A 12,259-nucleotide genomic window follows, 5' to 3' on the forward strand; every position below is an offset into this window, starting at 1 on the left:
TTTGGACTCACCCTATGAATTCAATGTGTTTTCTTTCATTCTCATGACAACTGACATTGCAGTTTCTCATTGAAGGCATCAAAACAACGTATGAACACACGGGGAAAAAAGGGGGGGAAAATGCATGAGAAGGTGTGTCCAAACTTTTGACTGGTAGCGTTTGTATTTCTTTTATCAATAAATCAAATGACACAAATAAGATGTTTTAAAAAAAAAATTGTAAGAGAGAAAGATAAAGTAGTCTGACAGGAGGACACAAAGCCATTTTTTTTATTGTCTATCACCCTTAATGACAATTTGACTTAGTCTCTGTTAAATAGCATTAAAATTTAAAAACTAAAGCTGGAGTTTAATACATCAACATCAGAACCAAAAAGGAAACTAACAGGCAACTGTTCTCTGTAACGTAAAGGACGCATCCTGTGATATCAGTGGAGGGAGCCGTCGTCACACAGCAGCAGGTACTGTCTGACAGAGTCGGGAATGTCCAGCGCACCGAGCGCCGAGTGGCTGCGGGCGCCCAGGTGCCTGCGCAAGGCGTGGCGACAGAGATGCTGCAGCGAGCGAGGCAGGCCGCACCGCCGACGCAGCGACTCCCAGAAGAGGGGGTGCTCCTGAGGGAGGGGCAGAGGACGACATGAGAAGAGGAGAAGCGGAGAAGTGGAGCGTGAAGCCGGGGAGGCCGATCACACTCACCTGGTAAACCTCGGGGGACAGAGAGTCCACCCAGTCGCAGGGCGGCACCGAGGCGTAGGAGTTGAGCATGGCCTCCAGGGTGGAGACCGAGGGGAGGCACCGCTGCAGCATCTGAGGACGAGACGGACAAATGTCAAAGCTGTCGCATCCAGTTTTCCAGACGGATGCGCGCAGCTCCCGCCGAAGCCACACCAGCATCACTTGGAGGTTTTAGGACTTTACAAGGAGTGACAGCGAGCGAGAGATTAGCGTGGGCGCCGCTGTAATGGAACGGGTGGGGATTTTTCACATTAAAGGGAAGAGCAAAGAACGACACTGGAGACCTTCATCATCAGTCCAAAGACTGTTAACTCTTCCATCACGAGTCAAGCTCCTTCAACCCTGCAGTGGCACATTGTCTCCAGTCAAGTGTAGCCTGGCTCCACTGGCTGTCAAAGAGAAATGTGGTCCACTGGGAATATAACAGAAAGTTCAACCGGTTACTTTTCCCAATCATTTTTAAGGGGATTCCTGTGGATTTGGTGGGAAAACTCAACCTGATTGTCAGAAAACCATTTTTTTTTTTCATTCTTTCTGGGTGCAAATTTGTCCGACCTCGGCTGAAACAGGCTTGGCTCCGTAGTTCAGCAGCAGTCGCGTCGTCGCTCCCAGCTGCTGATCCTGGTAATCTTCAACCACCTTACAGAGTGAACAGACAAGACAGTGCACTTGATGCGTATCTGACTCCAAGCGTGCAGCCCCGGCCTCTCCTCCAATCAGCTGACCTGCAGCAAGCAGTCCATGGGTGTGTAGCCCGCACAGTTGACCACGTCCGGCTCGGCGCCGTGCTGCAGGAGCAGCTCTGCGATGCGGGGGCTGCAGTTGGAACAGGCGTTGTGCAGCGGCGTGTGCCGCTTCTTGCCCGCGGTCCTGGGTTCGGCCCCGGCCTGCAGCAACTGCTGGACCACGCGCAGGTAGCGGCCGGCCTCCGAGGGCCTCTCGGCGCCGGAGCACGCCGCGTTCAGCGGGGTCTCGCCCTCGCAGCTCGTGGCCTTCACGTCCGCCCCGTGCCTCAGGAAGAGCTCCACGAGCTCCTCCAGGCCGCGGCGGGCGGCGACGTGCAGCGGCGTCAGCCTGGAGCCCCTCATCCTGGCGTGGACGTCGGCGCCTCGCTCCAGGAGCAGCTCGGCGCACCTGCAGTCAGAGGGGTGCACGGCGATGGACTCAAATGAGGGGGTTGTTTCAGACTCATTTCGTCATTATACGTTTTTTCTACGCTGGTTCCAGCGAAGCAGGCGCACGGCAATTATTATCCAAAAAATCCCTGTGTGTAGCCTCCATCTAAATTGACAGTTTGACCTCTGGACAAAAACAAAAACACACATCTGGGGGGTGCGATTACTAAACTGGGAGATATAATCGCTTGGGTATTTGTGCCGCTTGTGACATCACAAAGCGCCGAAACTTTGCAATCAGTGACCCAGGCTGGTTATTGGTGCACATGAAGCCCCTTTGATCACTCACTCAACTGACTGGGCGAAGGTGCACAGGTGAAGAGGGGTGCTGCTGTCCGCAGACAGCAGCTCCGGCTCGGCTCCGTGCGAGAGCAGCAGTCGGACGCAGACGGCGTGGCCGCCCGTGCAGGCGTCGTGAAGGGCGGCGTTTCCCCCTGGGTCGGCGTTCACCTCGGCGCCGCGAAACAGCAGCTCCTCCACGCAGCCCGAGTGGCCTCTGCCCGCTGCCAGGCGCAGGGCCGACGTCTGCTTCACCTTGGAGCTCAGCGTCCACATGCCTGGCGGAGGGAGAGGAAGGAACTGGCAGTTCAAGCAGTCAGACCGCAGGACAGGGCTGGGCAAACCTTCTGACTGGTGGGCCGCAGTGGGTTATGAAATTTGACAGAAGGGCGGAGCAGCAGCAGATGGATGGAGTGTTTTGGTGACCCACCTCATAGGAGTTCAAAAAATATATATATATGATAGGATATGTAGAAAACATGTTGCTTAAATGTCTTCTTTTTTTTTTATTAGATTTATTTCAAACATGTGCTCCATACAAAAATACAAACAACACAAAAGAAAGAAAACAGGAAACAAAGACGACAAAAGTAGCCCAACATGCAATAGCTTATCTAGTCCTACCCCTTCGCACTCATCCATCAGTTACATTTATACTAGCAAACATGACAAAGTGCCAACATGGTGAAAAAAACAAAATGAATAAAAATAAACCAATAAGTCATCATCATCATCACCGTCAAGTAAATAAATACCCGTGTATACAATAAACAGTTGTGACAACCTTAGTGTTTGTCACACCCTTCTTCTTCCCTATACCTTGTAAATAGCATGTGCTAGTACTGCTGTTTGAACCTGCTCATGCTTGAACATTGTCTTAGCTCCCTCCACAGTCTGTTCCACCGTTTCACTCCGCATATAGACAAACAGAAAGTTTCATTGAAAATGAACAAAAGCCTGACAACTAAATATCTGTCTTTGAAGCCCCGTGCTATTTAGCTCTTTATTGAAATGACCCTATTCATTGCTTATTATTAATATGATTCCTTCAAGTTTTGGCGGGCCGAGTTAAAAAGCTTAACGGGCCCCGCATGGCCCTGGGCCATAGTTTGCGCATGCCTGCTGTTGGTTGTAAACATACCCATCTCTGGCGTCCACACCATCTCCTCCTGCACCGTCTCCATCAGGGCGTTGACCATCCCGGGGTCCTTCAGCACGGCGTACACGCCCCTCATGTCTCCATACATGAAGGTGTTGTGGACGGCCGTGTCTCGACACCGGACCTGCGGCGGCGGCGCTCGGACCTCCTGGAGGCGCTGCGTCCTGGGCGGAGGCCGGCGTGCGGGCGGTGCCAGCGGAGCTCTGGTCATGGCTCTCCTGTGAGCCAACGCTCGCCTGGCTTCCTCCCAATCCTGGTGCTCCTGCTCCAGTCTGAGGGAGCGCAGAGAGGTCGAGCTGAACGGAAACGTGTCCTTGGACATGACGCCTTTGATTCAAGCCCGATCTGAAGTGAAACAAAACAGAAGCTTCTGTAAATAGTACCAGTCCCGCCAAGTGACTTGGTCAAAGATAGTCAGCAGAAGCAGCCTAATCTTGCTAGTAAAACAGGATAGTGCTCTGTCAGATATGTCATCGTAACACTCACCTTTCACCAGGGCAGAGTTCAGTCCCGGGGGAACTCAAGGTGTCCTGGGTCATCAACCGTTAAAAATGAAACCCTGTGCTTATCTTTGAATCTTGCACTGGATTTTGTTTGCACTACCTGCAAGGTTCTTCAAAGGCAGTCCCCCCCCCAAAAAAGGCCAGTCGACTTTAGCAGAGACACTAAAACAAAACTGCAGCAACAGTTATTAATAGATCAGAATGCAAGCTGACACTTGTAATTCCAAATATGACCACAGAGCGGAGGTGTTGATTGGAGACGTACAGTGTGTCGTTGTGCCAAAGAACAGAGTCACAAAGTAGAAACCTTCCCATCAGGGAAGTCCCCGGTAGGCTTTTTTATTTTGTATTTTTAATGTTCATTATCTGTTTGTGTGAGTGGAATACACAACAGTTGTTTGACGTCGTGTGTTTTGTATGGTATTCGTCACAATTCAGCTGTATGTTGACATGAAGCAAGATGAATAGTTTTAGTCAGATTACTTTTCCAGCTTTAGCAGCTCAGTTGGGTTGATTCGGCAATTCGAGAGCAGAATTTTTTTTTTTAATGTTAATGCGACCTAAATTTGGCTAAAATCGAAAAGGAAGCTAGCTCGGAAGAAAAAAACTAAAGCGAGCGCGGCGATGAGGTGACGTTAACGCTCTCGCTCTTTTTCTGCGTTCTTTGTTAAAAAAAAAAAAAAAAAAAAAAAAAAACACGGTTACGTCATCACGTCGCGTTTGAACGTGGCGGCAGGGAGGGCAGCGACTCAACGCTGCAGTTTCCTCTCCAAGTCTAACTAATGTGTTTAAAAATGACGAACACTTCGACCGTTGCGTTTAATGGCAGTGCGTGAACCTGCACGCGCGGCTTTCTCGTTTAGCCCGGTGGCTTTTTATCGCCGTTTTTCCCACGATCGTGATGGTGAGTTTCTTTGAATAAATCTTTCGGGGGGGGTAACTGAGCTAACTGCCGAGCGCTAGCTAATCTAAACACACACCTGGTGAAGTCGCTGTGTTTTGTTGTGTTGTCTCAGCCCAACACTTTTAGTCGGTGCTGGTTTTTATTTACGACATTATTAACCTTGGCTCTGTTTTTTTTTCTCTCTGTCTTTTCTTGTCCGTTGCAGACTTGCAAATTAAACTCCCTGTTCAGCATCGGCGAGGACTTTGACGATGAGGTGATTCTCACTCAGCACACCTGAGTCTTATTTAAGTGTTCATCAACAACACCGTGCTCTAAACTAACGAGACGAGCCGCATCACGAGCGACGGATGAGGGCAGATGTTGTAGAGTAAACAAACTGCTGACGTTTTCTCCCCGCGAGCCTCAGGAATAGAACTTCAAAACAGGAAACACACGTCACACTGTCGGCATCATCCAACTCTTTCTTGCTGTTTTGTTTTTTGTTTTGTTTTTTCCCCCTGCGAGTGAGGACAACATAAAGCAGCTTTTCCCTAAATGACACAGTTCACACAACAATGTTGTCATCTGTCAACTTCACGGAGAAAGAGAAACGCTGTAGTAGTGAACTGCACAGCCGAAGGTCTCTGATGACTGCACTGCTTCTCCGTGACTCACTCAGGGGACAGAGTTGTGCTTGATTTCAATTTCACGCCAGCAGTCAAAAGTTTGGACACATCCTACGAATTCAACGTCTTCTCTTTCATTCTCATGATTCTTGACATTGCAGTGTCTCACTGAAGGCATCGACACTGCGTATGAACACACAGGGAATTATGGAGGAAACAATAAAAGTGTCGAAGAACTCCCAGCATGTTTTATGTTTGAGTTCTTCAACATAGCCGCCTTTCATAAAAAGCATATTTAGAGTTATTAAATATCTTGCTCATATATTTGATGTATTCAGTATAAAAGTTAAAAAAAAAAAAAAAAAAATGCATGAGAAGGTGTGTCTGAACCTTTGACTGGAAATCTATGTTCTTCTTTTTTTTTAATTGCACTTCCACCTCCTTAAAAAAAAAACCCGACAAAGTTCGACGATATTCCGCCACCAGGTGTCGTAGTTTTACACTGCACGTCCAACAAACGTGCTCCATGCTCGAGAGCTACACACATTTCCAAGTCTAATAAGCGCTCTCTCTCTCTCTCTCTCTCTCTCTCTCTCTCTCTCTCTCTCTCTCTCTCTCTCTCTCTCTGTGTGTGTGTGTCAGGACCTGCTGGAGACGGACTGGACCGTCCGTCCTGCGTGCAGTGCAGCCCTCGGAACAGCTGCCGTGTCGCCCGGCGCCCTGCGCGCCCCCTCTGCTTCCCGCCGAGAGGCGGCGAGCGACGGCCTCGAGCGGAGTGAGCAGAAATCATCGACCCTGTGTGACATCACAGCGTGGCACTCTGGCAGTGCCGCCGCTGCTGCTGGACAGAGCGTTTCCCAGGGTCTGAGGCAGCTTTCATCGTCCTCCGCTCAGCCGGCCCCTCTCAGGAACTCGCTGCCTGACTTGGCACCGCAACAGAGGGCTAACGACGCCGAGCGGCCCCCGAAGGCCTTCCGGGCTCCGGATGATTTTGACGACTGGGACGTGGACCTGGCAGACCTGGAGGAGTGCGACCGCCAGATGGGGTGGCCGCTACAGCCTCCTGCTCCGCCGCCGCCTGTTCCTGTTCCTGTTCCCGCCTCGTCGGCCAAAGCTCTTCGGCCGCCGTCCCACGGAGGGATTCAGACCCGACCGGGTCAGTGCCAGAGAGAGCCGAGCGCCGCACGCCAGCCTCCAGGCTCGTCCAGTCGAAACGCACCTGCGCCGACGGTCTCCTCGCTCCCCCGTCCCGCCTTCGTGGCCGCCGCCTCCCCGCACGGCCCCCAAGTCTTCCAGGCCCGCAGCCCCGATCCCAGGCCCGTCAGCAGGCCGCAGCAGCCGCAGAGGCAGTGGGCCACTCCGGGACCCTCCAATCAGACTCGCTCCGTCTTCCAGACGGCCTCCCCGGCGCCCTCCGCCTTCTCCTCCGCCTCCACCATGAGCCCAAACCCCCTCCACACCCCCGTCCTCACCAACCGCCTGGTCCAGCTGGTCTCCGCCTCCAGCAAGCGTCCCAGCAAGAGGCCTCGGCTGGAGGGTCATCGGCCCCGGACGCGGCGCTTCCCCGGCCCCGCCGGGCTGCTGCCGGAGCAGGTTGGTCCCCGTCAGCACGTCCTGTGCGGAGCCCGAGACAGAGCTGCTCTCTCATCTGGCGGCCGTCGAGTGACGTCGCCTCCGATTTCATTGATTAACTGTCAGAAAAAATGCATCAGTTCAGGGGTTTCTTTCCATCCTCGTTACCTTCAGTCTGATGCTTCCCTCTCCTCAGCCGCTGCAAGACGTGGTGGACAAGGTGGTGGTCTCTGTGCCTCTGATTCCTGCTCACGGCGCCGTGGCCCGTTTATCAACCCAGGTGAGGAAAAACACCGACAAAGCAAAGTGCGACTACTGAAGAGAACGGGCTTTGCATTTGTCTCTGAAAGTGAACGCCTCCGAACTGTCTCGCAGGCCTCCAGCTCGCAGGCGGAGGAGGACGACTTCAGCGGTGGAGCCTGGGCGGCCATGAAGGCGGAGATGGGCCTGGACGAGAGGAACCCCTCGTGCTTCCTGCACTCCTACAGCGTCGTCATGGTGCTGCGCAAGGTGAGCGGACGGCGCGAGATGTGGGCCAAAAAAGGAGAAACGATGACGTGGTGCCGCTTTCTAGTGACTCACAGCACCAAGTCACAATATTGGAGACCACTAATGTTCCGCTGCCCTGCCCCGTGGGGGCGGAGCCTCGTCTAATAAGTCGGCTGGTATGTTGGGGTGGCTCTCCTGCCGCAGGCTCCTCCTCCTTTCCATCAGGAACGAATCAAAGCGCAGTTCTGCCTCCCACCTCTGCTTCTCCAACTGCCTCCCTGCTCTTGTGCTCATTTCTTCCCTGCTGTTGACATGCAGACGGCAATAAGTGGCTGTTTCGTGCAGACGGTAAATGGTACACACTGGCGTTGAACAGGGGTGTGTGTGTGTGTGTGTGTGTGTGTGTGTGTGTGTGTGTGTGTGTGTGTGTGTGTGTGTGTGTGTGTGTGTGTGTGTGTGTGTGTGTGTGTGTGTGTGTGTGTGTGTCGTTAATGACACCCGTCTAGTTGGCTGTCAAAACAATTTCAGGCTTGTCAATTAAAATGAACAATCTGGCGTTCTTAATTCTGCCACTTGAGGGCAGAAAGCAGCGACCTAATCCAGTTTAACACATTCCCAGTGGTAAGTTTGCACATTTTTCTGCTCGTGTTGCCAGCAGTGGTTGAAGTGTTTTGCTATTCTTTTGAACATTTGACTGAAACTTAAAATGAATTAAAAAAAAACCCAAACAAGCTAGTTTTCTCCAACTCCCGCAGGCCGCGCTGAAGCAGCTGCCCAAGAACAAAGTGCCCAACATGGCCGTGCTGCTGCGGAGCCTCGTCCACACGCACGCCGACGCCAAGGCCGTGTTCAAAGACCCAACAGGTAGGGGCCGCCCGCCTCTCAGCCACGCCCCCAGGTGGCAGCAACCAAAGCTTCTAGACCAGGGCTCACCGCCATGGGTAGCACCCCTCCCAAGGACCATTCAAGTTTTTAGACGCATGCATGCGGGCAGGCAGGCAGGCAGGCAGGCAGACAGGCAGACAGACAGACAGACAGATGGACAGGCAGGCAGTCAGGCAGACAGACAGGCAGGCAGACAGACAGACAGATGGACAGGCAGGCAGGCAGACAGACAGGTTGGCAGGCAGGCAGACAGACAGACAGACAGGCAGGCGTGTTGAGGCAGAGCTGCTGTCCGTTTGGAGGTTTGACTCATCTGGGCTGAGTGTTCTGCCCGCCGTTCACGCCGGACATCCACTCGGTGAAGGTCATGAGTCTGCCCCCCCCTCTCCTCCCCAGCTTCCTCCTCCTCCTCGTCCTCCTCCTCCACCGCTGCTCCTCACAGCGGCCACAAGCCGTTCACTGATTATTCGCACTCGGCAGTGGAATTGGCGCCGGACCGGAGAGCTCGTTAATCCGTCATCAGCTAATCGTGCACCGACTGTGGGAGGGGGTTAAGTGCCTGTGATGAAAGGAGGGGCGACGAGCCCACCTGCTGGCCTAGCAAAACCACAAAGTGGTTGGCGTACGGGGTGGAAAAAACAAAAAAAACAAAAAATAGTTCCCCAGATTATTTGCAATAGATGTGAAATCTTATTTTAGAGTTTGATGTTTTGTTGCTGGTGGAGCTGTGTTTTCACTCGGCAAAGTCAACACCCTCTGCTGGGTTTTTCATACATTTTCTCGCTCATCACCATAGCAACTTGTTTTGTTTGCAGACTTGAGTTCAGTCAATTTCCTACGAAAAGGCGCAGGGAGAACTCCTGTCGCTAACGCCCCCTGTCGTCTCTCTCCGCCACTGCAGGTGAGATACAGGGTACGTTGCATCGGCGCCTCCTGGTGGACAGGGAGGAGGAGCTTCAGGTCGGCGCCGTCCTGCTGCTCAAACAGGTGAAACAGGCCGTCGGTCTCTCTCGGCTGCCGCCGGTGCAAACGTCGACAAAACAGAGCCGTACGATTCTTATTACGTTTTATTTTAATTTGAAATTTGATTTTGCATGTGGGCAATATAAAGTTATTTGTTATATTGCTTGTTCCATATTCAGGTTGAAGCAAACCTTTGGGTTGGGGTCTATATAAAAGAGTTCACTGTTCTATCAGGAGGAGGATTTCTTTCAATAAATATGTGTGTTTTGAGTTTGTCTCCCCTGCCCAGTAGTAAAGATTTGGCTCCTCCTCCTCTGACAGGTGGGCGTGTTCTCCCCCTCCCACCGGAACCACTACCTGAACGTGACGGCCAACAACCTGCTGAGGGTTTACTCCCCCGACGGGCTGAGCCTGAGCTCCACGCCGCTGCCGCCGCTGGTCCTGGTGAGGACGATGCCGGTTTCGGCCGGCTGTCACATGACCGGCTGTCACGTGACCTGAACTTCAAATTTCCTTTTTCAACTTTTGTTTTTTCCCTCGCTTTTTTTTTTGTTTTTGTTTTTGTTTTTTTGGCGTCCAGGAGCCGATGCTGCCGTCGCCCATCCCCCGGCGCAGCGTCTCCAGGGAACCTGTGTCGCGGATGCAGCTGGTGTTTGATGAGGAGGACGACGGAGGTCAGGAGATGGAGGCCGCCGCCGTCGCCGCTGACCCACGAACCTCCGGAGGGACTGAAGAGCGGCGGAGTGGCGGCGCCACAGCGGCGGAGGAGGAGGCTGCAGGACCGCCAGCTGCATCCTGGGGTTTAGGTGAGTTGCTTTGTGTCTCTTTGTCTCTTTGGATTTTTTTTCAGCTGCAGCGAACACCAGCTGGGAAGACGAAGCAAGGCCGAGTCTGCGGCGCCCCCTGGGGACAGTTGCACACATTAATCGTTCACCCGTCGAAGCAACGCGGCTGTTTTCCTCCATAAATCTACATTCCAATTCTGATTGTTTGTCGGGCAGCGGGTGCAGCAGAGCAGTTTCACCGTCCAGTGAGGCAGAAGTATTGGAAGTTGGACACACCAGAACAGAGAAGCACGGTGAAATGTTCAGTCATGTGACCCTTAGACGTCTATAACTGCCAGAACGACTTCCTGTGGGCCAAACAACTGATGAAGTGTTTTAAAATAAAATCCATTTCAGAAGAACTTTCTGCCTCCACAGACACCATGAAATGTTGTGTGAAGGTTCTCGGCCGTCCAGGTCGTCCTTGTTTGCTGTTGATGAACCTTCCAGGAGCACCATAAGAAAGTCAATAATGTGCAGCTGCAGGGTCAGACTGCACAGATGAACACTATTACGCAACCTGCGTGAGACTCTGACTTGCTGTTCTCTGTGTTGTGCAGACGACGACCTGGACGAACTCCTGGGAGAACTGCCTGATGACTCGTACAGCCTGTGACATCACGTCTGCCCCCCCACCCACCACCACCACCACCACCTCCAAACACTGACTGACTGTAAAGACTTTGATTGTGTAGAAACCAGCTGTGTTTATATATAAATGTGTTTTGTACAGATAGTGCGTTTGCCTGGATTCTATCTTCACTAAAGAACTTTAAATCAAAGCGCCTCATCTACCTTCTTCCTTCCTGCACAGCGGAGAAGCGTGTTTGGCACCTGCTTCACCGCTCATCAGTTATTTATCTCCTCTAAAAATCAGCAATTTTCTCCCATTTGTGCGAGACTGAAGTGTGGTGGTGTGGGGCCTGAACGTCCTCTCTTTTTTTTCATGCCCCTTCATTTGTGTCCGTTTTTTCCCCGCTGCGAACGGACGTGACCGCCCTTGATAAAGCAGAGTTAATCTCCTCCCGGCTGATTTGCCAGTCGTGCAGTATGAAGGTGAGGTGAGGCGTCCGCGACCCGCTCGCCTCTGCCCTTTTGTCCTCTATTTCCAGCAGCACCCCCCCCCCCCCCACACACCCTCTCTCACCCCCACTCCACCGCTCTCCTCCTGAAGAAAGTGGATAAACTGTGACCCGGGGGCGTGTTTATCGTGCATTACCGACTGGATGTGAGGAGTGGCGAGCCAGAGATCGCAGGGTTTCACAGTCCCGGGAGGTTCCTCTGGCACAGGCCGAGTCGCACTGTGACTAACAGGCTCTTATGGCGGATTTCCCAAACAGGATGTGAGCCCCTGGATCCGGACTCCTCTGCCGCCCCGCCTCACTGTAACAGATTCAGGTTAATCCTCGGCCTCTTTGTCATTTTCTGGAGATGCTGCTGCTGCTGCTGCTGCTGCTGCATGCATTTCCCGGTTTATCTTCCAGAGGATGAGAAGAGGGAATGATGGAACAGGGTGCGTTTCCACTCATCCCTCACATTTGCATCGCTCTTTTTCGCTTTGAGTAATTACATCTTGTCCTGTTTTATTTATTGGTTATTCATTTATTTTTTGCAGGAGATGTTCAAATCTTCACCCTGCAGTAACCTGGCTGTTAATGGGCTTATCCCATCTAACATGTCCTTGTGCCAGGTGTACGTGCAGCTACCCACGTCCCTGAATCTGTTCCGCACGCCCAGTCAGCCAATCAGAGCCGTATTGAGCAAGATTTTCTCCGCATTTTTTTTTTTTTTAATTTATTTTTTAATTTTTGGACTGTTTAAAATCGGTGTAAATGTCCGCAGATTGTGGCCAGTTTCTGAGTCTCTTGGCCGACGCCGGTGCTGTGAGATCCTAAAACAATTCCTCGGCACCGGTATAATCCACCGTTTTCTGTCAGGCTGCTTCCTACTGCGGACAAATGAAAAATGACGATGTCGGTGGATTTCAGAGGGTAAACTGGGACGCCAAAGCTGCTGCTGCTGCTGCTGCTGCAGCAGCGCCGGCTTTTCTCCAGCTTTCAGTTCGAACGTACATTGTTTGGTCGTTGACGTCAGCGCTGGACAGCACGACACAGCCTAACATCTGCAATCTGCCTCTCCTGCCCCCGTCATCCTCCTCATCAA

The 12,259-nt window shown here is 52.3% G+C and overlaps 2 protein-coding genes across 2 annotated transcripts; one reads left to right on the forward strand and one right to left on the reverse strand.

Annotated features, from left to right (window-relative positions):
- Positions 1-128: 128 nt before the first annotated feature.
- Positions 129-4,522, reverse strand: asb16 (ankyrin repeat and SOCS box containing 16). The gene is made up of 7 exons (XM_076038472.1): positions 3,835-4,522; positions 3,331-3,693; positions 2,200-2,467; positions 1,461-1,869; positions 1,291-1,374; positions 697-807; positions 129-614 (listed from the first exon to the last, which is right to left on the reverse strand). The coding sequence occupies exons 2-7, from the start codon at positions 3,668-3,670 to the stop codon at positions 429-431; spliced, it is 1,398 nt and encodes a 465-aa protein (XP_075894587.1). The 5' UTR covers positions 3,671-3,693; positions 3,835-4,522; the 3' UTR covers positions 129-428.
- Positions 4,523-4,582: 60 nt separating this feature from the next.
- On the forward strand, positions 4,583-10,878 carry hrob (homologous recombination factor with OB-fold). Its single transcript, XM_076038467.1, has 10 exons — positions 4,583-4,755; positions 4,961-5,011; positions 6,006-6,956; positions 7,132-7,215; positions 7,311-7,445; positions 8,180-8,288; positions 9,211-9,296; positions 9,594-9,716; positions 9,853-10,078; positions 10,657-10,878. Exons 1-10 carry the CDS (start codon positions 4,753-4,755, stop codon positions 10,710-10,712), a joined length of 1,824 nt encoding a protein of 607 aa, XP_075894582.1. The 5' UTR covers positions 4,583-4,752; the 3' UTR covers positions 10,713-10,878.
- The last annotated feature ends 1,381 nt before the right edge of the window (positions 10,879-12,259 follow it).

This window comes from Nelusetta ayraudi, unplaced genomic scaffold (genome assembly GCF_046127955.1).
Source record: "Nelusetta ayraudi isolate G7.1 ecotype Tasmania unplaced genomic scaffold, CSIRO-AGI_Nayr_v1 ptg000057l, whole genome shotgun sequence".
NCBI lineage: Eukaryota > Metazoa > Chordata > Actinopteri > Tetraodontiformes > Monacanthidae > Nelusetta > Nelusetta ayraudi.